Below are 27,038 nucleotides of genomic sequence, written 5' to 3'. Positions count from 1 at the left end.
CCTGCTAGATTGGGTAAGATGGTGTGTAGGAAACATTAAAGGAAATAGCAATGGCTGTGGGGTCCTTTGAAGCTATTTTAAAAAGTAAAATGTTATGTTAAGAGCCATGTGGTGTATCTCTGAATGTGTATAATTATTACTCCACTGATTTATTGCACACATGTCAAAAAGCGCCTGGGTATTTGTATAAGTTAAAACAAGCCAACCAAAGAACCAAGCCACATAGCCACAAACCCAGACAACTTGCCTTCCACCTCTCACCCCACCCTTCATTCTACCACCTCCCAAACACAAAGGTCCCACTTGCAGAGCCTCCCTTACCGAGAGGAACTATTATGCCAGTTCAGCTGTCATTTATACTGTTCTCAGGGAATAAGCAGTGACAGCTATCGTATATACTGTGTCACAGCTATGGCTAAAGCCAGCTGGCAGCAGAGATGTTACAGAGAAGCCATCGAAACTCTTCCCATTCTCTTCCGTTCTGGCAAGAGCCTTTTGGGATGAGGCAGAGCCAAACTGCAAGCAACTGTCTCATGTCACCGCTTCTGAGAACAAGCTCCACTTCCCTCAGGTATAATTTAACTCACGACTTTCCATAAAGGACATAATGAGATGTAATGTATCTCATTCAACAAACACCTTTCCCCTAGGCAACCACATATGAGGTAGGGAGACAGTGGCTTTCCTGTTGAGGCAAAGAGGAGACAACCCTTTTTTTTCTTTCTCAGTTACCTTTCCTAGTTTTCGTTCGTTAATTATTTGTTCACTTCCCTCATTATCTCCTCCCCTTCTACCCAGAGAAAAGGAAGACCTCCTCCATGGATACCAACTTGCCCTGGAACATCAAGTCACAGCAGGACTAAAAGCATCCTCTCCCACAGAGATCAGACAAGGCACCTCCAGCTACAGGAAGAGGTTCTGAAGGCAGGTAACACAGTCAGAGACAGCCCCAACTACAATTGTTAGGGGACCCACATGAAGACCAAGCTACACATCTGCTACCATTGTGTAGGTGGCCTAGGTCCAGCCCATGCATGCTCTTCAGCTGGTGGTTTAGTCTATGAGTGCCTCCTGGGCCCAGGTCAGTTAACTCTGTAGGTCTGCTTATGGTGTGGTGTTCTCAACCCCTGAGGCTCCCTTGATTCCTTCCCATAGCACTTTAATATATTCTACCCTGCTGCCAGAATCCTTTCCTCATGATCCAGCAATTAGAGATAATTTCAACTAAATTGCTTTCTTCAAGAGATGGACATCATCAGGCAACGTGTTCCTCTTGTTTCTGAGCACAGAAATCTTAATAGAAGGAAAAAAAAAAGCCAAAGAAAATTCCTCGGCTGTTTCAGCCAATAAACTTATTGACATCCTGAACTTCAAAGCAGGAGTGTAGAAATACCATCTCATTGTCCTCACAAAGTGACTTCATTTCTACTTCAAAGCACCATCCCTCCATTGGGCCACTTAGTTATTGAACATGGGACAAGCTGTCCACATCATGTCACCTCTGTCTTTTTCATGAAATATGTATGGGTCTATCTTAAACTGTGTTAATTTGAAAGAAGTAAAGTAGAAGGATGGCTGAGCAGACTACTGCAGGCAGCAGATGGTGAGAGGAGAGGCCTTCTGAGCTGGCTCTCCCAACTCCTCCTTCTAGAAAGGAACTGTTGGGGAAGCAGGGTGCCTGATTGGGCAAGCAGACTGAAATGCCCACCATATTGCCTCCCACCTGACCATAGTAACATAATCACAATAACTTTAAGATGAAAATGCAGGTATAAAGAGGTGCTTTGTAAAGTAAACAAGTTTTTGGATAGGACTCAGCAAACTACCTGGCCTGTGCCCGATTAGGAATCAAGAAGGAGTCCTTGTTGGACATTCCAATAACTGCTCATCACACCGAGAGTGCCAACAATTTTCCTTTGGTGAAAGACAAGACAGCAAATACCTTCAGCACTGCAGCCCACACAAGCTCTGTAACAATTGCACAGCTCTGCTAATATAGCAAGAGAGCATGTAGATGAATAGATGGGATGGCTTCTAATAATATTTTATAAAATCAACCAAAGGGCCAGAGTCAAACCCAAGCAAATCCCTGCTCTAGAAAACTGTTAGTAGGCATTATAACCATGATACTACTAAATGTGTAGAATAGGTAAAGTGACTAAAGCACTATATTTAAAATGTTTTCTAAACTAAGTAAATTCAAGTAGCCTTCTGATGCTAATAGCTTACTACTGAATAGCAGAGTTCTAGACACTCCATAGTGCTGCCCCTTCAAATGAGATGTAAGTCATCTTTCAACTCACACCATAAATCCATGTGTTAAAAAAAAAGAATCCCACACAACACTCACTGAGGGCATAGATCTACTCAGCAAACCAACTCATTCCTAAGTCAAGTGTGTATGTCCCTATATATCGTCAATACATACCAATTATGTTGCCTTCTCCCAAAGTAACCCACAAGGTACAACACACAAATCGGCCTGGCTCACCCCCTTCTTTGCTATATTGCCCATTGCTTTTGATGGCTGTTTTATTTACACAACAACTAGTGTGTGTTTTGTATTTCTTATAAGACAGAAATGTGTGATCCAACCAGAAGAAGCAAGAAAAGAGAATAACAACATGTTTGGAGTTTGGAGTTGTTTCTATTGTGCCTCTAAATATGAATCAAAAATAACAAATCAGTATTTTCCTTTAAGAAACACACAATGCTAACTTTCTTCATTGGGAAAATTAATAAGAAATCACCTAAACAATGGTTGTCAAGTAAAGTATGGACTAGTCTAATAATAGTACAATTTTGATCAAATATATTAATTCCAGATCCAATTCCTTATGATTCCCAAATCAAACAAAACAACAACAACAACAACAAAAACATTCCAAAGTCAGGTGTGGTGGCTCACACCTTTAATCCCAGTACTGTGGAGGCAGATGCAGGCAGATCTATGTGAGCTAGAGCCCATACTGGTCCACAAAGTGAGTTCCAGGACATACAGGGCTATTGAACAGAGAAACCCTATCTTGAAAAAAATAAAATGAAAATACTCTAAATAATGGAAAATACAATAGAAAAATTCTAAATGTGAAACAAACTCCTTGGGTGTAGAACATGACAAAAATCAACAGGAGGCAATGAATCCAGTCTTCATCTTTATTTATCCCACCTCAGTATGAAACCATGTCTTAGGTACTGCTGCAACCTCAGTAGGAGAGTCACACAACTATGATATATGCAACAGGTCTCACTTCAAAACAAAAAATCTGAATCCCAAAACACATCTGGCCCCAACAGTTCTGGGAATGGGTTCTTTTCAGGATGCCTCTCAGGAAGAACACTGAATATGGCTAAGTGTCCCTGCTCTCCAGAGCCCCAGCCAATGCCTTACCTCAGTCTGAAGGATGGCAGCCCTCTGTTCTTTGGCAGTAAGTGACTCTTTAAGCACTTCAATGTGTTGCTTGCAATCTGAATTCTGATTGCTAAGGGTTTCAAGCTTTGTTTGTAAGGCAAGAAGTTCTGACTCCTTCTTGGAAAGTTCCTGTTTCAGCTGGTCAATCTGTAAAAAAAGAAGACGACGACAATCACAAAATTTGAGGAAACTCTGTTCAAACACTTTATACTTGACAACTAGTCCTTTCTCTGTTTCTAATGGCTGGTGATTATAAATCCAGAAGGAAATGCTATGGATCTGATTAAAGAGATGGCCCTGGTCTGGAAAAAAAAAAGCCCTACAGGGACAAGCAAGCAGGCAAATGCCTTCCACCTCACTGAGACCGTAGGTCTGCAATACCATGAACACTTCTGCCAAACCCTACTTGTCTCTGAAACCCCCAAGTCTATTGTCAACAGGAAAACCATTGGAAAGTGGGATAACAGTTAATTAACCAGCAAAACAGGTTCACAATGTGGACAATGACTCAAGAGTATCACTTGAAGACAATCTTCAAAAGAAAAATAATTTAGGCATGAATAAGACAAAAGAACATAAAATATACATGAGATATAAGAAAAGGCAAAACACGCATCATTCAAGTCACCAAGACTAAAAATAGTAATTAGAATCAATCTCTGTCTAGCCCTCTGGGAACTGTCACTGAATTTTGAGATTGTTTATTCCATCATTAACTTCTGTACCCATACAGAATATATTATTAGTTTATTCATATTTAAAGCTTTGTGTTATATATGCTTTGTTTATGTCTTAAAGATTAAACCAGGTCCCTGTAAACCCACATACAAAGAAGTTAATCATTTTTACTGAAGAAGAATATTCTACTGCAAGAGTTCACCTAATTTATTTATCAACTCGGCTATTGGCCTGGTGTTTTTTCTAGTTTCCATCCAGGTGGAAAGGTGCCCAACCATGTAGCATGTTCATGCTTCATCTTCACTGTTCGACTGCCATGAAGGGACATCATGACCACAGAAACTATTATACTAGAAAGCATTCTGTAAACAAGCACTTGTGGTTTCACAGGCCCATTATTGTCCATTATCCTTCACTTTAGAGACAGGACCATGAGGCTAAAACTGCCAGGTTGGGCTGCTTGCTGGGGCTAGAACACCTCATTCGATTACATCTACTCTCTGTTGTTAATGGTTTCCTTCACAACTCAAGCTTTTCTTTAAATCCTTAGTTGGAAGTTTGGCTGGGTGGGGTCTTGTGCTGACATCACCACTCCCTTTATTCAATTGAGCATCTGGTCTTTCTTTAAACTGTGTCTCATTGAGTACTGGGCTTAGCTCCATTCCACCTTCTGATGCTCCTTTTCTCCTCAAACTGTACATTTTGCATTTTTCCATGCTCAGCTTTCATATTTTCATTACAGATCTGCAAAAGAGTGACCACTAATAACCATGCAACAGAGTTAATACCAGGCTGTCTTGAAATTTCTTCTGCCAACACCATTAATCCAAACTCTTCAATTTACCCTCAGGCAGACGTTTTGGACAGAAGCAGAAAGTGGGCCTATTCTTCCCCCAAAATATCACAAAACAGTCTCTTGGCCACTTACTAATATTATTTCCCTCTGAAACTTCTTGAGTTGGGCTCCTACAGTTCAAGTTGCCCTCAGCACTGTCTTTCATGCTCCTATGCAGGTGGCCTATTAGCCCCTACTTAAAGGGTCCAATCACTTTTTTAGTACAAAGTCCTAAAGGCTTCCCTATTGCTCCAAGAAACAGCATGGTCTGGTTCGTCACAACAATACTCAACTCCCGATACTAACTTCTGTTTTAGCCACTGTTCTACTTCTGCGAAGACACACCATGACCAAGACAACTCTTGCAAAAGAAAGGAATGTATTGGGACTTCCTTACGGTTTCAGAAGTTTAGTTCATTATCATCATCACAGGGAGCATGTCAGCACACAGGCAAACATGGTGCTGGATAAGAGTTCTGCATCCGGATATGTAGGTAACAAGAAGACAAGGACACTGGACTTTTGAAACTTCAAATCCCACCTCCAGTGACTACTTTTTCCAACAAGGCCATACCTCCTAATTCTTCTCAAATCCTGCCACTTGCCAATAACTATGTATTCAAATTTATGGGCCTATGGGGCCATTCTTAATCATACCACCCCAATATCTTAATCTAATTTTACCACATAAGACCAAAATATTTTTCCAAAGCAGTTCTGTTGATTTGTATGAACTCAAGCAGCTTGTCAATATGCCATCATCCTACAGTTCTACCAGTTTTCAGCTCACTACATTTTTGTCCACTGATAGGAGTCATGGGAGATGACCTTCAGAGATGACTTGATACTTCACAAATGTTACTTTTCCAAATCAGAAGTTGGGTGGGTCTCTTTTCCCATTCCTGAACTTGCTCAAAACAATGATTCTGACTCTGAATGTGATAAGATATCAGTACCTCTGTTCCTGCCCTAACCTAGATGACACCTGGTAGTTTCTGTCCCCATGCTCAAAGCCAACCAACATGGTATGAGTCTGGCCACCTTATGATAATCCCTGCCTCTGCCCTCTGCTGGAAACCAGTAACATAGTACACAGCTAACAACCCTGTGACAAGTCCACTATGTTCAACTGCACACCAGCCACATGAAAAGACCACTCAGGAAGAAGGGCCTGTCTTGTTCTAGGTCTCAAAAGGAAAATTTCCATCATGTCATCATTTAGTTTGACATCTGTTTTTCACATGTAGAAAAATAATGTTATTTACTAACAAACAGCGTAATTAGATCTTTGAAGATGCACTTTTAGGTTTGAGAAAGTTCTCTTTTATTACAATCATTTCAAAGGTTTCTTTAAATCATTAAAGATGCTTAATATTATCCAACATTCTGCCCCCATCCAATACATTTCTCCATTTAATATGTTACTGTAATGAGTAACATCAATGGAATTTCAACATTATCCGTTCCTTGTATTTCTAGGAAAACTTCACTTGGTCATGATATAATGTTTTTCGATGTTAATGGATTCAACTTGTGGATATTCTTTCAGGATTTTTCATCTATGCATTTGGGTAGATTGCTCTGTTTCTGTTGTTCTTGGGTTTTGGTATACACTTAGCTATGGGAGCTTGTTTTAACACACACTGAGAACGTTTTTGAAAAAAATATTTTTAACTTGCACATTCATTAGAAAACATGAGCAAAACCATATAAAGCCAATATTTTTCCCTACAAAAACTCCACATTGCAAATAAATTTTCATATTTATTTGTAGAAAATTATATCTTCTACCAGTGGTATCTCTAGTTTTGTTTTCTTTCTCAAATATTTATCTTTAGTGTTTACTTCCATGACCTCCTCAGAAAAATGCCAAATTAAACCAACAAATCAGAGATCCAGTTGTGGAAGTGCTGACCAGGCAACTTCACTTTTGTTTTTTGCTTCATTTATTCTTGCTCTTATTTTTACAATACTTCCTTCTTTGTGCCTTTTTGAGTTATTCTACTTGCTTTTGCTTAAATTTATACATTGGAAATTTATCTCACTAATTTTCAGCAATTTTCCCTCATTCCCCCTTTCTGTTTGCTACATATGGTTTACGTTTACTGTGTGCATGTGTTCAGGTGTGTGCGTCCTGTACTCGTGCATGTAGATGTCACTGTCCCCACACAGTTCTCCTGCAATGGAACTCTCACTGAAACAGGAGCTTATCATTTTTGTGGTTTTCTTCCCACCTCTCAGTTAGGCCAGTTAGCCAGCCAGCCCCAGCAATCCTTCTATCTCTGCCAGCCATTTAGCCCTAGCACTGAGATTGTAGGTGCCAACAGCCACGCCCAGCTTTTTTACATAAATACGGAGGGTCCAAACTCAGATGTCATGCTTTCATAGTGGGGGCTCTTACCCACTGAGCCAATTCCCCAACACCCATTATTTCTTACATAAGACTTAAAACTATTAATTTCTTTTTTTATAACACCTTAGCTTGATGTCACTAATTCATTTTGCAGCACAAACATTAATCAGTCCTATTTTTAATTCCAACTATTTCCCTTTAATTCATGAATAGCTTACAATCCTATTTCTCAATATATTTTCAAATGTGTAGAGGTGTGTGTGTGTGTGTGTGTGTGTGTGTGTGTGTGTGTGTGTATGTGTGTGTGTGTGCACGCGCGCGCTTAATTGGATTAGCTTACATGGGGTGGGAGGAGATAATGTTGTTCTCCAAAGCCATAGATTACCCAGTGGAAAAATCCACTAGTATGCCGTCAGGAGTGCACTAGAAATGATCAAAATGGTGCAGGCTGCTACTTTTGTTCTTTGTCATTCATCATAGTGCTGAAGATACCAATGTCCTGTGGACACAGGACAAGGAAAATCAAGCTGGCATTAACCAGAAAGCCTCCTCCATGTTGGCTAGCTTTCATAGTACCAGAAGGATCTATGTAAGCTTTTTAAAGAGAAAAAGTCACAGTCCTACCTATCTGTGAATTCTCTCAGCTATAATAATAACCAGTATGCCAAGATATGCCCATGGGTGAAACATCAGCATGAATGCTTTTCTGGTTATATTTGAAACCCATTCCACAGGAGAAAATATATGCCTGGTACTACAATTATTACCAAGAACCCACAGTTGCAAAGTTCAAAGGCCCCAGGGGTAAAACCAGTACAAATATTTTGCCAATAGTATCAAATTGCCCTCTGTCCTCATCTCTATAACCACAGATTGGTGCAGCTCTCAGACCCTATCAGAAATTTCCTCTGTGGAGTGGATGAAGGTTAACACTGATGCTCACAGCTGATCCGAGTACAAAGAAAATGTATCTATGGAGTGCTCAGACACAAACAGGAAAACTATGTCACACTCCCTTCCCACAAGGCTCAGAGACTATCTTAGTTAAGGTTTCCTTGCTGTAAAGAGATAGCATGACCAAGGCAACTCTTAGAAAGAAAGACATTTAATTTGACCTGGCTAACAGTTTTAGAGGTTTAGTCCATTATTGTCTAAAAGCATGACAGCAAATAGTTCTGTTGTGTTTTGATTTTAATGACACTATATTTTAAAAAATATTTTTGTCCTCTGTGTGTGTGTGTGTGTGTGTGTGTGTGTGTGTGTGTGTGTTAGCATACATGTATACATGTATGTGGATACCCACAGAAAAAGATGTGAGACTCCCTGATTCTGGAATTAAAAGCAGATGTGAATCATGTGATACGAGTGTTGGAAACCAAGCCCTGGTCACCTGCAAGAGCACGCAGCGATCCCAGCTGCTGAGCCATCTCTCCAGCCCTGGGCCATTACTTCTGTACAGTTGACGTTTGTTCAGATTTACTTGTAAACTTATGACTACTTTTGCTTGTTACTCATTCTGATTTTGTCTTGAGCTTTGAGACAGGTTCTCATGTAACCCAGGCCACCCTTAAACTTACTATGTAGGCCAACACAGGCCTCCAACGTCTCCTGCCTCAGCCTCCTGCCTGCTGGGATTGCTGATGTGTAACACCACACACAGTGTTTGACTCTAGTGTTAAGGAGCACATAAGTAGATAATTATACATCAAACGTGGTGTTGATATACAAAAGACATAAGAAAACTTTCAAAAAGTCAGACCTAAGAAGATACTGCTCAAAGAGAACCATGAGAAACAACCACGGTGTGAAAACTGTTCAACATCACAATCACATCAGACAGACACGAGATATATTTACCTTCTTGCTATTCTGAGTAATGGTGCTAAGAACATTTATGTTCAGGAGTCTGTAGACTTAAATTTCCTTCTTGAATATGCCTTAGGAAAGAAGTTGTTAAGCTACAAGGTAACAAACTGTTCAGTATGGAGGAATTTGGTGGTGGGTGCTTTTGCTGTCGCTTAAGGCATCCCACAGCTCTGCTTGTCCTCGGATTCACTATATTCCAGAGGATAACCGTGAACTCATGATTCCCCTGCCTCTGCCTCCCACCATGCTGAGCTAGGGAAATTTTACAGTCTGAGACACTGTTCATTCCTACCAGCAATGAACAAAAGCTCTGACTTCTTTTGGGAACACACTAACATGTAATTTACCTGCCATTTAAATTATAGCCATTCAAGTGGGTGTCAAGAGTACCCCACTGTCTCCAATCTAATGATAAGGATATGCATCTTTAAACTTTGACATAGATTTTTTTAGCTATTCACAAATCATTTTTGACAAGTACTTTACATCTCTTATTTAATTTCTTCCACTCTGTTTCCTACTTTATTAAAAATCCCTTCTGCTGTGGCTGATCACAGGTTTCAACTAGTGGCTATACTTTCTAATCTCCCATTTCTAGATATTTCATTTGGTTATCGTGGACACTGCTTTGTATTTTTAGAGTCTCTTGATCATTCTTCATATTTCAATCATTTTTGTTTATTTAAATGTACAGAGCATACTTATTTCATAAGCCTTGTCATACAACTCTTAATTTATGAAGTCAATAACTTCTGGTTCTCTTTTCTAGTGTTTTGCTTGCAGGTTGTATTACTTAAAAGGAAAAAAAGAGAACTTTGCCTAGAAATATTCTTGATACTGACATCAGTCATGTGAGCATTCTGACCTTTCTTTCTACCAGTCCCTGAAACACATCCAAGCCAGGACCCTTTAAGCCTACTCCCTACCTGAAGGATCCTGATCTGTTTACACAGTTCATTCATGTGGGATCCAATTATGTCTCAGAGAAAAGTTGTTCAATTTCTCTTGGCTCCAAATTATAAAACAATTTTTCCTGGAGTCCCTTAGAAAGAGTGAAGGTACGTGGAATAGGGGGAATATTGGTTTCTCTTTGCACTGAGTGTTGCTCCCTGGAATCCCAGGTTTATGTGGTGCTGATAATAGCATTCCTGTGATGTGTCTCGTCTGAAGTAGCCCAACCAGAAAACTCCAATGTCCTTGTGACTGTGGAAACCAAAGATCAGGTCTATCCATTTGATAAATGGTAACATGAGTAAATAAGCTGTTCTCTACCTAAAACACATGATCCACCATGGCTTAGTTTTGGCCCGGGAGATTCCTTAATAGCTCCTACATTTTAATGCTTTTAATATATATTGCTCTTGGAATTTTGTTGTTTCTGGAAACAACAAGAAAAATGGCATAAACAATGCCTAAGTCACTCATGCAGCAGCTGAGCATAAACAGACTGGGACGCCTTGCCAGGAGTGAGGACCCTTCAGAGGGTTTTGGTTGCAGTATTTACCAAAGAGGCAGATGTGGTGATTAGTGTTGACTGGCAGCTTGACACAGCATAGGATGGGACACCCAGTGAGGAATTGTCTAGCCCAGGTTGACCTGTTGACATGACTGTGAAGGATTTTCTTATTTGGGCTTACTGAAGTGGGAAGACTAGCCCACGGTGGGTAGCACCATTCCCTACAAAGGTGGTTCTGAGTAGTAGGAGACTGGAAAGAGGCAAGCCGACCACACTCACCCACACATCATTCTTTCTGCTCTTCACTGAGGATGGGCCTAGCGGCTTCAAATTCTTACAGCTTTGACTTCCTTGCAATGATAGAGCAACACTCTGTAACTGAGAGCCAAATATGCCTTTCTCTAATTAGCTGATTTTGTTACAGTACTTTTCTCACAAAAACCAGAAAAGAATCGAGAGTAGCATGGATGGATGGAAAAACTAAAAACTGAAGGAAAACCACCAGGAAGAAGTCATGACATCCGTGAACAAGCAGATTTCATTGAGCTTACCAAACCGAAAGAACTGGTAGAGGACTGAAAAAACAATGGTCTTGAGAGAGATTCTGAATGTATCCGGGGGCTGGGGGGGAAGCAGGGGGCAGCATCCCAGTTAGGGATTAATGGGATATGAGCAAAGCATCACTGCTCAGGTTAGCTCTCACACCAGCAGCACAGTGCCTGAGCTTAGTAATCCTGAATCCATGCTCACTTTCCTGTAGAAAAGAACTGAGAGTTCCCTCTCCGGACAAGAACAGAACATAAATTGAAATTGAGATTACCTTAAGTGGTAATTACAACAAAATAAGCTTCCTTGTCACCCACAGGATTAGGACTATGAACCCCAAATCACAGACTGTTCAGCTGAGGCCCCACATATAGCTGGCACACATATAAAAGCCATCCCACTAACTATGGCTCCAGAGGTCATCAGCTCAGTGTGCTTCAGAGGAAGACAATGCTGTAGTATGAACTCTCACACATACCCAAGGAGAAAGTTTCTGCGGGGCTGGGATATGCAGAAAGGGATGTGAGGGAAAGCTTGGAATCCTCAGAAGAGGGTGAACGGGAAGGAAGAATGTGGCAGGTCCACACACACCTACTTTCCTCCACAAAAGTGGGCTGATGGTGATAAAGCTGCTTCAGTCTATAAATATTAAACAGGAGGTCTCTTCAGAATAGCTTTCAGACTATTATTGCCATGAGGTAAATTTCGAATAAATATTTATGCAGGCAATAACTAAGAAGGGCTTTTCTAAGGGAATACATTTTACAGGGGGGAAGAAAGAATCACATATTTCCAAAAATATGCCTTTTGCTTCTTTTACGGCCATAAACTCAATAAAAATAGAAAGTGATGCAATTGAACATCCTTGAGGACCAAGGCCAGGGAAGGCTTCTCTGTGATGGCCAGGAGAACAGCCCGCTGGAATTACATCACCTGCTCCAGATGAAGCCCATGCGGATATCAGGCACACTTCATTCTGTCTGAGACTTATTCCCCCACTTATAACTCTGACACAACCAACGTCCTAAAAGCCCCACCCAGCCAAGGAAAGCAGTCTTTCCTTTTCCCTGCAGATACAACCCCGGTGTCATGGGGTGGTGGGTTAGGAGGTTTGCCATCTGTCAGAGGTTTATAGAGTGTGTTAAGGGGAGATCCATAACAGCACAGGGGCACCTTTGATGAAGAGTGAAGACAGAAGGAACAGCTAACAGAAATTCTGTGTGAGTAAACAGACCGTATTACAATAAGAACAATGCCTTCTAGAGAAAGGGGATGCTATAGATTTTTGGAAAAAGTCATTATTTATATGCTTCCTTACATTCTCAGAGGTTTAACAACGGACCTCAAAGTAACTAGTGCTTGCCACAGCCTCTTAGGCTTGGGTTGCACAATCCAAAGTCTCTACCTTTTGTAGGAAGAGTGGAAATCTGAGGGTCCATCAAGGAAGTCTTTTAGGGAGCTCGTGCAGCCAGTGGTTATGTTTGGGACTTGCTAGGTTCAAGGACTTCTGCCATCCCAGTATATCTGACACTTCTACCTACATACCAGTTCAAAGTCTCAAACTCTGCTGTTCCGTTTTTACAGCTCGTCTTCCAAAATATGCTGTCCTGGCTTGGCTATGATGCCATATTTATAAAAAGTATAATTTAAGAGGAACAAAAACCAATTTAGGTCTTCAGTGCTACTTTTAAATCACAGGTATTTTCAGAGCCCCACCCATCCACCCACTCTATTTCCAGTCCTCAGGTCAGTATCAAACGAGGGTAAAGGGCCTCTTCCACAGCTAGCTCAAGTATTTCCCTGCCAACTGACAACAGGCAGCATCCCCAGACTTAAATAAGGAATCCTGTTCCCTCCTCACTGTAGGATAACCAAGAAAAGTCAATCAAGAAATAAGCAATAAATGTTTGGTCAGATCCAGCAACAACATGCTTTCAACCAGAAAACATAAAACTGACTCCTACTGGTACACTCCAGCTAAAGTTTATCAGTCTATAAGGAACATTTTTATGAGGTATAACACATTTTTATTTGCATTCATTTCAAAGCCCTTTTCCAAGTCAGTTCAACAATCAGAATTTCATCACTCTTATTAATTGGGTTATAGTTGGACAAGAACAATGTTTACAATATTTAGCCACTGTTTTTGAGCCAGACACCTAATTACATTTGTTTTAACTCTCATTTAATCCCTGGGAGCCATTTTCTAAGTCTGATGGTGCTGTCCCATTTTATAGAGGCAGAAAATATGGCTGGGTGACATAATTCTCCCCTAGAGCCTTCCTGCTGGCAAAGACAAGGTAGAGATGGACCTGAGTCAGCACAAGCCTTTAGTCAACACCTTCCCTGCATTGTTCCAACATCTTCTCTGTGTTCCCTGGTCTAGACTCTTTCTGAAAGCCTCTGAAGTAACTACCATGAGAAGTAAAATGGAACTCAAGAATATGTTCACATGCAGATGTGGCTAGCAGTCATCGCGACTTCTTGCTGAGGACCACGTGGATACACTATCCACCTGGACAGAGTCCACAATGCAGGGCGGCCTCAGCCAATTTTGTGCATTTTCAGCTGTGTAGGCTGCTTGAACACTCACTCAGTCTTCCAGTGCTAAGCTGCAGAGTGGGAAACAGTAATACCACCCTACACTTCCAGCCCTTATTCAAAGCCGTGCCTCTGACCTTCCAGTCCAGAGTGACTTGAACAATGTCTACAGATCACTTTAGGTCTGTGCCTGCTATACTGAAGCTCATCAGAAACAAAATGGCTTAACAGGAAAATAGAAAAAGCAGCCCAAAGTCTCAGAAGACCTCTTTGTGGCTAGTTATCAGCATAATGGCTGTGCATAGGCAGAACTGATCATTTCAGAGCCCAAAGTTAAATTTTAACAGATAGAAGCCAGTTCTCTGAACTGGCAATAGTGGTAAAAAGTAACTGGGGTTGGGGATTTAGCTCAGTGGTAGAGTGCTTGCCTAGGAAGCGCAAGGCCCTGGGTTCGGTCCCCAGCTCTGAAAAAAAGAACCAAAAAAAAAAAAAAAAAGTAATGGAGCGGGTTATTCTAATAATACTCCCTAAGTATTGAAGAGTAACCAAGAGAGAGACATTAACACATCAGTACTGGGCGCTTTCTGTCTGGAGACCAGACAAAGCTGACTGGCTGCTTTGATGAACTAATCTCTGGGCATTATCAAAGCGGCTCAATGATGGATCTACTTTTCTGATCTCCATTTCACAAATAAAGAGACTCCAGCTTGGAAAGCTAAGCAATTTGACTAAATAAAAGCCCCAAGGCTTAAAATTATTCCTCTTATGCTAAAACCAGAATATGTTGAGATGTGGTAGCAGGCTAACGAGAATGATGCCTTCCGACATAGCACTGTCGAGGGATGGACAAGAAACCAGGCAGGACCACGATTCAAAAGAAAAGAGGGAAGGTAGCTGAAAACATGGGAGAGAAAATACTAAAAGGCCTCTAATTCCTGAGAGAGAAACACAAAGGAGCTCAGCCCTGAACCTCAGGAGTAGAAGCCCCACTTAGGATCCCTTGGACCCCTTTCTGGATTAAATTTTCTCATGTCCTTTATTATGCATGTGTTTCACTTCACACGGGGCAGATTATGTGGGTCTTTGCAAAAGCAAGCAGGTAAACCCTAACCTTCTTCTCGAAATGAGAACATGAAAGACAGAGCCTCTGGGACCTACCTTGGTCTTCATAAACTTGGAGTGGCTTTTGTACACCTCGATCTGTTTGATCTCCTCCTCTCGGTCCTCTGTGTTGAGCACACCATTGGCTTTCAACATCTGGATCTCATCCTCGAGGTCCCGGATGTTCCGCTCCAGTGAAGCAATTTTTGTGTCCTGTTGATAAAAGGCAAAGAAAGTCGGAGGGATGTTGGTTTGATTTTTTTTTTTAAAGTTTCATCATTCCCAAAATAGAACTTGAGAAAGCAACTTTGGAATCGCAGAATTAGCTGTGCTGCAGAGATAGCCTGGGGTTCAGAAGGGATCGTGTTTTCAGATTGCAGGATCATGTCAGGCAATTTTTCAATGATCAGTGAACACTGTATGTCCATAATACAGGGGGAAACCTAGGTGTGTTTTACTAATGTCCAGGAACAAAATTACTGAGCAACAGTGCAAAAATAATCATATATATATATATATATATATATATACACATATATATACATATATAGATGTATATGCATATATATATGAGATGTAGTCTCACATATGTGTGTATGTGTATAATATAAATCATATACATACATATATATATGTATATATATACATGTATATCTACAAGAACAAAAACCATTTTGGTAAAACAAGTGTAATTTTGGGACAGTTGACCAGGGTACACTTTTTAGTCCACTTATATACACAAAAGCAGTTGGTCCCTGTTTATTTCTTTGTATATTCTGTGGCTGTTTTAGTAGCCATGCTTGGAAATTAACTCTAAGAGAGAAGGAAATTCAAACTCACTAATGGAGAGGAGTCTCATCTCCAATACAGATATAAGTGAAATTAAATAACTGAATCCTGCCTTCATGAACGGTACAATAAATATTGAAAATTTATAACAACTGGAAATAATATATTACAACATCATGATTTATTTGACAAGCAGTCAGGTCCCTACGTGACCAAAAACCCTGACTACCTTGCAAGCCATCGCTAACCTACTGATTTACAGACTAGAGAAACTAGAAATATTACATTCAGATGTGGGATTAATTGAGAAAAAACACCCAGTGACAGACTCTATGCACAAGAGAATGCATAATAAGAAACGATGCTTGAGGAAGTATAGAAGAGAGGGCGCCCACAGGGCAAGCCACCAAGCACAACAAAAGAACATTGCACTAAACTTCCAGGATGAGAGGAACAGCCATGAGGATGGGCCCTTGGGATGATAGTAGTAGTCTTATCAGGAAAGACACTAGAATTCTCTGTTTCTCACTCACTTACTCTCTCTCCTCTACATGAACATAGAAAGACAGTACCCATCTGCAAATCATGAAAAGGCTCTTCACCAGAGCCCACGGGCTGGTGTCCTAATTTCACCCTGCCAGACCCCAAAGTCCTACTGGTGAAACTTCCAGTCAGGCTTGTTAAATCAGTGAACTCTAGGAGGCAGAGCCGGGTGCCCCATGTAGGGACTTGTTTCAGTTTTGAACTATGAAAAAAAGAAAGGGAGAGGAGAAAAAGCAGCAATAATAATCCAAAGGCTATAAAATCTAAAATTCATAATGCTCTTCAAAGTAAGCCATTTTACGTTAATAAATTATCCTAACTATAAATATGACAAATGTTCAAGGTTATTAAAAGCTTGAAAAGTTACAGGATGAGTATGATTGGCACATTGACTGATTGCCATGACAGCCTTAAGGTTGTATTTATACCAGAAAACACATAAAAAGATATCTGTTAAGACAGTAATCAATGTGGGCCGGCAAGATGGTTCATTGGTAAACTGATTGTCTTGCAAGCAAGAGGACTTGAGTATGACCCTCAGAGTCTACATTAAAAAAAAAATTGGGGATGATGGTGGGAGCACAATGGATCCCTGTGGCTTAGGCTGGTCAGCCTAACCTTTGTGGTTATCTCAGGCCACTGAGAGATCTGTCTTAAAAAATCCAAGAACAGCATCCAAAGAACTCCTGGGTATGTCCTTGGGCCTCCACATACAAGCAAACACAGGTGTATGCCCATTGTGTGAGTACGTGTTCATGAGCACATATGTGCGCGCATGCACACACACAAACACACACACACACACACACACACACACACACACACACGTTCTCTTTCTCTCTGTTGAAATACAAATTGGCACCGATGAGATTTACAAGTATTTTAAATAGAACTAATGAGAGCTTACACAAGCTAAATGAAATCATTATAAGAGCTTCACTGTGTTAAACATGAGAAGATTCAACTTCCTTGCTTTTTCTTCTATAGAAAAATCTCCTGAGCTTTTTCAAGCTCCCATTTGAAATGATCATAGTTGTGTGTGTGTGTGTGTGTGTGTGTGTGTGTGTGTGTGTGTGTGTGAGAGAGAGAGAGAGAGAGAGAGAGAGAGAGAGAGAGAGATGTAAAACTGCAGTTCTCATATGATTGACACAATTTTTCTGATATGCACTGGTAAGATTTCAGGTCTCAACCATGTGGACAAAAAAGAGAAGAACCTTCCTTTGGTTTTGCTCTTAGTCTATCTGAGGCACCAGTTGGCAATAACCAAAACTAGCAACTCCTAAACAGAGAAGACACCTTTCAACCTGATATTACAGAATTATATCCTGTTGGGAAGAATCAGAATGGCTCAAGACAGTTTATTCATAGAACCAAGCTTCTAAATCTGCATACATCTGAGTTAAACGTTCGGTAAACCATAAAACAGAAAAAAATTTTCACTTCAATAATTTCTTTAAATTAACAACATTTTTCTCCTTTCTTCATAAACAGGCATCCCAAAATGCAAAGGGAAAAGGAAGAATGGGGGGAAAAAGGAATGGGTACTCTAGGAGATCAATTTATTCTGTCCTTATATGGTTCCTATATTAGAAAGCTACTTCAAGGGCAACAAAATGCATTCCCCTAACTCCTCAGCACAGAAAAGGCCAAAACAGACTTAAACCAGTGGCAAAGGACAGATACAAAGCACCAAGGTAGAGCTGGGGTTTGGGCTGTGTACAGGATGTTCAAAATCAAGACAGAGAGTGAGAGAACACATTCCCCTCCCATTGCAACGCCTCTGCTCCAAGAATCCAGGGAGAAGAAGTGTGTGACAGCCTACGCAAAGGACCATGGGCGTCCACATTACTCCGGGATGGCTGAAAGTTGCATGCTGACATTCTCTGAAAGGAGACACTAAATGAGCACGCACAGCAGCTCTAAGCCATGGTCTTCAACGAAGATGTAAAAACCCCTCAATGACAACATGGTATGATATCACCGGAGTTCTGGAAGGCAGAGATGCATTTACGCGTCAGTAGTCTGAACACTGTCACAGTTGCTAATGGCTCACATTTTAAACAATCTGTTAAGAGTTTTCAAACACACATAGATTGTTTCACAAGTAAGCATCCTCCAGGAACAAAATTTAGGGAGTGCCTCTGACAGAAACGGAGAAATAAAATATAGTATAGAACAACTTGTTACCCAAAACCTCCATGATGGGGCCCGGTGAGTGTGGGAAAGGCCTGTTGGAGATGTCGGTGCACATCAATGTCTGAAGCTCTGAAAAACCTTTCAGCAAAGGGTTCTGCTCAGGTTTCTCCAGGTTTATCACCGTCAGCCATCAGTTCTTGTAGTGACTTGGGCTATCAGGGATGGTTCAGTTGGTAAAGTGCTTTCCACATGAGCAGAAGGACCTGATTTTGGGCCGGCAAACACAGTGGCACACACTTGTAATCCCAGGGCTGGGGGAGGCCCAACCTTACGGGTGAGCTCTGGGTTCAGAAAGAGACCCTGACTCAAAAACCAAGGTGGAGAACAATCGAGAAAAACAACAGATGTTGTCCTCTGACCTCAATACGTGCACATGTGAGTACACACGCAAACAATTATATGACTTAATGAAATAACAAACCAAAGATTTGGATTTGCCAAGGGAAAATATTCTTCCCTTCTACCTGAGAAAATATAATCTCACTTTAAAGTAAGGAGGATTAAATATTCATATTACCATTCATATTACCAAGACTCATACTTGGCCACCAACTAAGTTTGACAGCACTTGCCTTTAACCCTTAAAACAATAAAAAGCCCTCCAGATGCTGAGGCCGGAGGATTACAAATGCAAGGCTAGCTTGGGCTGTGTAGACAGATATAGGAGAAGGGAAGTAGTAAGTAGTGGGGAAAAGTGGAAAAGGGGGGAGAGGAAGAGAAAAGGGGTATATAGAGGAAGGAGAGAGGAAGGAACAAAGGAAGGGACAGAGGAAGGGAGAGAGGGAGGGAGAAGGGAGGACCTGCAATGACGAGGCCAATCAATAGCAAAATAGACTCTGCTCAACCTGGATGCACCACTGACCCTTAGCTGATACTTTTTCAACAGCCAAGAGATATGACGCCCAGGAAGTTGTTTTGTTTTTATGTGAAATTTTGGCTATAAACTGTAGTATTATTTTAAAGTGTGGGGCTGGGGGCGTCTAAAACATGCTTGTTTCTGATCCCTGTTAGGGGAAACGTCCCATCTCCCATAAGTGATTCCTTCTCGTACATGCATAAAATAATGCTTGTAAAACTTTATGCCAAGTGTAGTTCATAGTTTCCATTTAATGATTTGAACAAAAGACCATTTTATATCCATCAAGCAAAATAAGTGCCTGATGTCCAAATAAAAATTAAGTCACAAGATTGTACTCCCAGCAGCAATGCTACTTCTTAACCGAACCATGAACATTAACAATGGTCGCTGAGTATCGCTGGAGTGACAGAGATGCTAGCTGAGCAGGAGTGCACAATAAGTTACTTTTTAAAAAGAATTCAGAGTTGTCTAAAATAGATACGCTTCAGACCGATATGTAACTCAGACCCAGGGAGTCTCTCACACACCCATCCATTCACTCAATAAGTGGACATTGATCTATTGAGCAGCGATCACTTTCCCAGGCACATAAGAGACCAGGTCAATCGAAACAAGACTCATGGGCATCCTTTTCTCCTAGGGAAGGGGTAGTCTCGAGCTCTGTTACTCACAAAAGAGCCTCCAATGAGCAGCAAGGGAGTTACCTGCAGTCTTTTCAGACACAGAATCTTTAGCTCCAACTCAAAATTACGAAATCATAATCTGCCTTTTCCCAAGATCCTAAGGTCATGGCAGCGCTCTAAATGACTGCAAAGGCTGACCAGGCAGCACAGAGGAGAGTAACCAATGCAAAGAGCCCAGAGCAGCTTACTGGATGAACATACATGGGTAAATAAAACCTCCTTTCAAAGGCTGCTTGACTTGGCACCTGGGAGCCGAAATGCTGCGAGTAGCCTGCCTGGCCAGCTATACCAGTCAGAACACCATTGTATCTTTCTGTGTTTGTCAAACATTATGTTCCCCTTAAGCAGCAAGAAACAGATTTCAACTCCTCTCTAGGAACTGAAGGCTGAAATGGCGAGTGGGTGGAACATTTAGAAAAGAAATATCAGTCACAAAAAAGTAACAATTATGTGATTTCTGAGCATAGAAATGTACTTTCCTTTGAATACAGTGGGAATAACGTGTTTCATTTGAATATCACGACAAGAGAGAATTTATAAACGCTTCTCACAGAGCAGGAAACTCACCATGGCCTATATCAGTATATAGGCATTGATCAACAAACAAATGACCAAACTGACTTAAAGAAGACATGATCTAATGCTCAGGAAACAGAACTACATAATTGCATTCTGTTTTATTTATAATAGACTTCTAAACTCTTATTACTGAATACCACAGAGGCTTAAGACTGCTCAACCTTTAAAAGTCATCTACTCACGGATAAAAACATAACACAGCAGCCTTGAGTCTTAAACTAGCGGTGTCTCATCCAACCTCCAGTATGACCTACAATATGACCATGGTCCCATAGCATATTTGGAGAAAAAAATGTATAGAGAGAAATCAAAAACTCATCTTCTTGGTCCTTACCAAATTATGAACAGATATAGAAAATGACAGGGCAGGCCAGGTTTCAGATGACACCAGTATGTCTGTTTATATAGGTATCTACTTCTTCATGGAGAAATGTACAAACACAGAATCAGGTTAAAGCCAATCAAAGGCAACCTGGCTGGGCACCACAGTATCATTTGTGTGCACTGACTCATTCTTAGGAAGCCTGTGCTTTGGGCTGAGGTCTTCCTGCCACCCTGACTCTGATATACACGGTACTGATGTCAGAGCATGAGGAAAACACTCACCTCTCGTGTTTCCAACTAGATACCATGTGGCTTTTGAAAGGATGGCCTCCTTATACAAATTTGTTATTGCTCTTAACTGACTTAAGTGTAACAAAACAAGCTAGCGGGGCTTGGGGAGACGGCTCATGTTAAGCGTATTTGTTGTTTTTGCAGAGTTCCTGGGTTAGATTCCCAGCACCCACACTTGGGTTCGTGGCCATCTGTACTTTCCACAGGCATGCATATGGTGCACATACATACATACACGCAGGCAAAATACTCATAACCACAAAACCAATCTTTATAAGTGTGTGTGTGTGTGTGTGTGTGTGTGTGTGAGAGAGAGAGAGAGAGAGAGAGAGAGAGAGAGAGAGAGAGAGAGAATGTTAAAAATCCAAACGATCTGCATAAGAAAGTAAAACCTTAGCCTTCAAGAGCCACAGACTTAGGTGTGGGTCTCAGCTCTGGCTTCTAGAGTTTGAGGTGATAGATGTACCCAGCCTCTCTGAATGTAGCACATGCTAAGAAAACTGTGAATGTCTATGATGCTTGGGTAAGACCTCCCGTACAGTACTTGCCACCACCACAACAAGAAGGCACTACGGTTGCCACATCACACTACCATTGTCTCTGTAAACTCTCTAGTTCAGTAGAAACGCAAGCCAAGATGGCAGCTTCTATTCCTACTACGCCTGGTCAGACTTAGTGGGCATGTTCCTACCTTGCCATGAGAGGAAGAGGAGGACAACATGGAAAACCTCTGGAACAGTAACCATAGTGGAAGCTTAGCTACTGCTTGGAGCTTTGTTTCTCTCGTTGGGGGGCTACTGTTGTTTTGGTTTTTCATCTGATCAGCTGATTTTCCTTTGGGTAATTGTATTTGCCTGTCTTGCTGGTTAGAGTGGGCTTTTAATTGTTTGGCTCTTTCCAGAAGCAAGAACCATGTATCTCAAGACTCAGTGACAGGCCCAGAACTTTAGCGCTAGCAAGGGCAATCAGGATCTTTTAAGAAAATGACATAAATAGATTTGAGACGCAAACACTCTCTCCTTTTCTGAGCATAAGGAAACATGGGTGTATGTGTACATTGATAACAGGCAACGAAAACCTGCCAGTGACAGATCTGGACTGGCTGGATGGCCCAAATGTGTAACTAAGGACCTGGGACTGTTTCCTGACCAACCTAAAGACTGGCTTCAGAGAAGGAGTTGCACTTTAGACACTTGGCCTACTCATGATCTTCCTTCCACACGGCGCTCTTTGTCTGAAAATCACAGAGTAAATTCATGAGAAAACAGTGAATGTGTATGGGAGAGATGTAAGGGATGGGAAGATTTCAGAAACCACTTCCAGATGAGTGCACGGGCCACACACACACACACACACATACATACACACACACACACGCACGCACACACACGTACACACACACACACGTACACACACACACACGTACACACACACATACATATACACACACGCACACACATACACACACATACATACACACACACGCACACACATACACACACGTACATACACACACACATGCACACACACGCACACACGAACGCACACACAGACACATATACAAAGAGCATTTGGATTCTAGATACCCATCCTTTGTGAAAAGCAGTAATAAAATGTGTCTCGAGAATGCAGCGAATGCTTTGCAGGGAGGATAAAAAACAAGGGTATCTCACTCTCCTCTGTTTCTTTTCCAATCCTCAGGAAAAAGACTGGTGAAAACGCTCTCTGGCCATGCAGCCAACCTAAACTTATTCTTCATGTTCCTTTTAGCCCTAGCCATGGCCTTGGTTGGGGCAGAGGCCTCCACAGAAACTCTAAAACATACCACAAGTCTCCCTGCGTTCAACCAGCTTGTTTCATGGAAAAAGCAAAGACAGCAGAGGAATTCAGCCCACACCATCGCTAGTGTGGCCTGATGGATGTGGAAAGGGAGTTGTGCCTTATGACATGGTACACTGTCATTACCGCAGCTTGAAAGGGGAAGTTCACATGAGGCCTGTGGTTGACTTCTCGACCCTACGGGTAGCGTTGCACTCCAGGAAGGAAATTGCAGCCCCTAAATAAACAATAGGCTGGGCAGTGTGCAACAGCAATGGGGCAGGCAGTGGCTGCGCTGTGCTGACCAAGACACAAGACAAAAAGCTAAAGTGACAAGAGCAAGGTGAAAAAGCGAGGTGAGACTCAGACATAACAGAGACATCTTTTGAGAATCTTAATTACTAGCATGAAGCCTCCAAACTTGGTGGAATTTTTAAAGCAGGACACTTAACTCCAATCTTTTCATTTGCCAGATGTTTGGAAGCAAGGGATGGATGTCACCGGCCATTTATTATAAGCCATTATGCTCTGGTGATATTCCCTTATTTTTTCTCCACTGGTTTGTCCTTTCAAAGACATTTGAAAGCCTTTTCAACATGCAAAGCATGACTGTGTCTCTGCCTAAAGAAAGCTTATTTAACTCTGTTTCTCTGGAGGTCTTTACTCAAATGTTGCATTTTTTTTATTTACAGGCAAAATTCAATTTTCAGATTAAAAGAGAAGGAAGGGGTTAAGAGAGTAAGGTTCCTTGAGTATCAATTAAATACCAGGATCTTTCCTCTGGAATCTTCACAGTCAAGTCAAGGAAAACAAGAGTAATATCTTAAGGATTTGTGATGGTCTGTTGTTGATAACAGGTACTTTTTGGGAAATGTGTGTTGTTTTGTTTTACTTTAGGATCTGAGGAATTTACAGGTGTCTGTTATCATCACACATGTTGTTATGTTGTTGTCCTAAATAAGAATTATACTTCATCCTGATCAATGAAACACATTTGGAAGCATGACCATTTGGGGGGGGGGGGGGACAGTGGTGGTACCTATTTTATATGCCATAACCTCTTTCCGTGTTATAGCTGTGGCATCCTGGTGAGCCATGAGACTGAGGTAGAAATACTATTTGAGTCTACTTCAAAGTCTGTTTGGGAATCCTACTGGGACACCTTCTCCAAGAGAGCATTAATACATCTCTACCCCTTACATTATAAAGTTACTTAAATAAAGCAAACATTAATACTTATCAGACTGATCACTCCTTTGGAATATTCATCTCTAAACCTAATAACTGGAGGATGAGCTGTGATACACAGACCCTAAAATTCACCCATTTGATTCGGTGGTCGGGTAAGCATTGTTACTCACTAACTCTACACCATTTCATGTCCTAGAGCTCTGTGCCCACTAGCAGGGGCTCATCTGGCTCTTTTCCCCATAGCTATTGGCATTTGCTCATCTTCTGTCCCTAGTCTGTCCACACTGGGCACTTCACATGATTAGAATCAGGTAACAGAGGGTCTTTCGTGACTCGGCTTCCTTTATTTACAGGAATATCTTCACGGTCCTCTGGGTTGCTGCATGCATCAGTCATTCGTTATTTCTTTTTGCTGAGTAACATGTGACTGTGTGGGTACCTCCAACTGGATTTCTTCATGATGGACACATTAGTGGTTTTACTTTTGCAAATATGAGGAATGGCAGTGACACTTGTCTTCAATTTTGCCCTGTGTGCCTAGATGTAGGATTTCTGGGTCATGTTTAGGGTTTTGAGGTTGTGCCCAGCAGCTTTCGAAATGCACCCCACCCCTCTACATGCACCTGACCTTTCCAAATTTTCTACATCTTTTTCAGTGTTCCTTATTTGGTTTTTGTTTTAGTCATCCTATGGGGGGGGAAGGAGCTAATCTAAATATAATTTTATTTACATTTCTCTGATGACTAATGATGCCTAGGTTCCTTTGATGTCCATGTTGGCTACCTGATTACTTTTCTGGAGGTCTGTTTAAGTCCTTTGTCTAATTTTTAATTGTGTTCTCTGTTTTCCATAGTTGAGCTTTCTCTCCTTTTAAGTGAGCATTTTATATAAAGGTAACATATATTGGAAGTAACCCAACTCATGCTATTTTTCGCACTTATGGTAAATTATCACCAAGTAAGTGCTGACTCAGCATATGCCAACCAGCTCACACATCCAGGCACGAGCACCAGTGCCAAGGTATTTTTCCCTGACTCTCGGTCGCCTACACTAAATTAGCCGCCATCTGGGTATTTCACACCATTAATTAGTTTTGACTGACACAAAGAACATCATGTTGTTCATGCTCTTTTGGATCTGGATTCTTTCAAATTGTTTTGTGGATGTTAATTGTGTTGTCACATAGAGCAATAGCTACTTCTTGCTGTACAGCCTTCCATAGAATGAATCAACTAGGTCTTGCACATCATTGTTAAGAGTTGTAGATGATCTGGGTTTGCTAATGTCATCATAACTGTCATTCTTGTACAAATTTCATTTCATAACTGTTAATAGAAGATTGACTTTTAAATATGAACCAGACGTTTGGCTAAATCTTAACATTTTAATATAAACACACACACACACACACACACACACACACATGTGAAATTTCCTGTACTTGCAATCATTGTCTCTAAATTACAAAAAATATGCCTTTATTAATTTATTTCTAATTCTTAGACTTGTAATGTTGGACTTCCAAGCAATTGACACTCCTACCTGCCTCCGGTACTGTGGTGAAAGTGATCAACTGTTGGTGTGAAATGCACCTGCTACAGCTTTCTTGTAGCTCCTGGATTAAGGCAACCCCTCACGTGTAATCTCAAGGTGTTTTTGAAGGTGTTTCGAAGGTGCTTTCTCTGTGTCTACTCAAGACATCTACAAGCTTTCTTTATACTTTGCTATGGAGAATAGCACTGGTATCCAGATCTTAGTTCAGTTTTGCCATTTCTCTTGCCATCCCTCATTGCACTCATTTAACTTAGATATTTCCCACTGGGGTTTATTCAGATCATTACTTCCAGTGCTTTGGTTGGGCCAGACAGAAACGTGGAGCTTAAGTAGAACACATACAGGACAGGCAGTTCACCCTTCCATTCCATTTAGAAATACTTTTCCTATGATCCATCTAACTCCTTCCACAAACATTTGGTACAGTTCTCTTGCATTTGGGTTCTGAGAGGTTTCATTGGCTTGGTAGTGAGTTTTTAAATGACATCACGACTGTCTGTAGCCTCTAGGACTCTTGGGTATTCTATTTCTACTCACACAGTTTTGGCAGGTTGTATTTTTAACAGAATTTAGTCATTGACCTAAATTTTTCAATTTTGTTATCATGAATCATTCATTAAATATCCCCCTGTTTACGTTTTAAGGTTTGGAGTGATGTCCCCATTCCTCCTGCTTTGGTTATTTGAGCCCTCTCTCGTGTTGCCGAGGCTTCTAAACAGGATCTGTCATTCTCGTGAATCTCTTCTGACAGTTGGTACTTGGCTGTGGTGCTCCTAGCTAAAAAAGGCTGACATCTTGGTTCACTAATGTTGACTCTTGTTTTTATTTTTCTTTCCTTCTACTTCCTTTTGGTTTCTCTTTCTTTGTTTCTAGGCTTAAAAAGTCTCCTCTCAAGCTTGTGTCAGCCTTCTCATCTTCACTCTCACAGTCTTCTCTGCTTACAACCCATAACCCAACCCATCCGTTTTTCACAACTGTGCCAGTTCTCCAAAGCTGACCTCTAAATGCCACTTTCCCAAGAAGCATTCCCTCCCCACCCCCACCTCATTTGATATCATCTGGGTTCCCACTTCTGCCTTTCTTACCCAATTTTGTAACCTGGGTGTCCACACCTGAGTGACTTACAGTTCAGGGTGTGGCTTGTTTTGGATGGTTTGGTTCTGATCCACCATATGGTTCTGTGCACAACATAACTGCTCAATAAACACAGGTGTGTGTGATTCAAATTTAGGAGTGACATTTTCACAACTAACAAACTTAACAGCAGTAATCCTCACCTCTCACCACGGTCAGACAATTAGACTCAAGTATATCATAGGAAGAGTTCCAGCAAGAGAGGAAAAAAATGCTGTTTTTTTTTTAAACCTTACTCATTCTAAAGACAATTAAGTATCTCTCATAGCTATGTTTAACTGGACATTTT

General features: G+C 41.1%; 1 protein-coding gene across 23 annotated transcripts in view; it reads right to left on the bottom strand.

The window, feature by feature from the left end:
* Erc2 (ELKS/RAB6-interacting/CAST family member 2) overlaps positions 1-27,038 on the bottom strand; it is an 860,589-nt gene that overhangs the window by 545,554 nt on the left and 287,997 nt on the right. For all 23 annotated transcript variants that reach the window (XR_015639292.1, XR_015639294.1, XR_015639293.1 and 20 more), the window contains 2 exon segments: positions 14,846-15,001; positions 3,392-3,559 (listed from right to left, as the gene is read on the bottom strand). Coding sequence is in view for 17 of the 23 variants with exons in the window: in NM_170787.3 (NP_740768.1) it covers positions 3,392-3,559; positions 14,846-15,001 (324 nt within the window). In the remaining 6 variants the exon portion in view is untranslated.

This window comes from Rattus norvegicus, chromosome 16 (genome assembly GCF_021556685.1).
Source record: "Rattus norvegicus strain SHRSP/BbbUtx chromosome 16, alternate assembly SHRSP_T2T, whole genome shotgun sequence".
In the NCBI taxonomy this organism is placed as follows: domain Eukaryota; kingdom Metazoa; phylum Chordata; class Mammalia; order Rodentia; family Muridae; genus Rattus; species Rattus norvegicus.
Note: the sequence above shows the minus strand (reverse complement) of the source record. Positions and strands in the feature narration are given on the sequence as shown.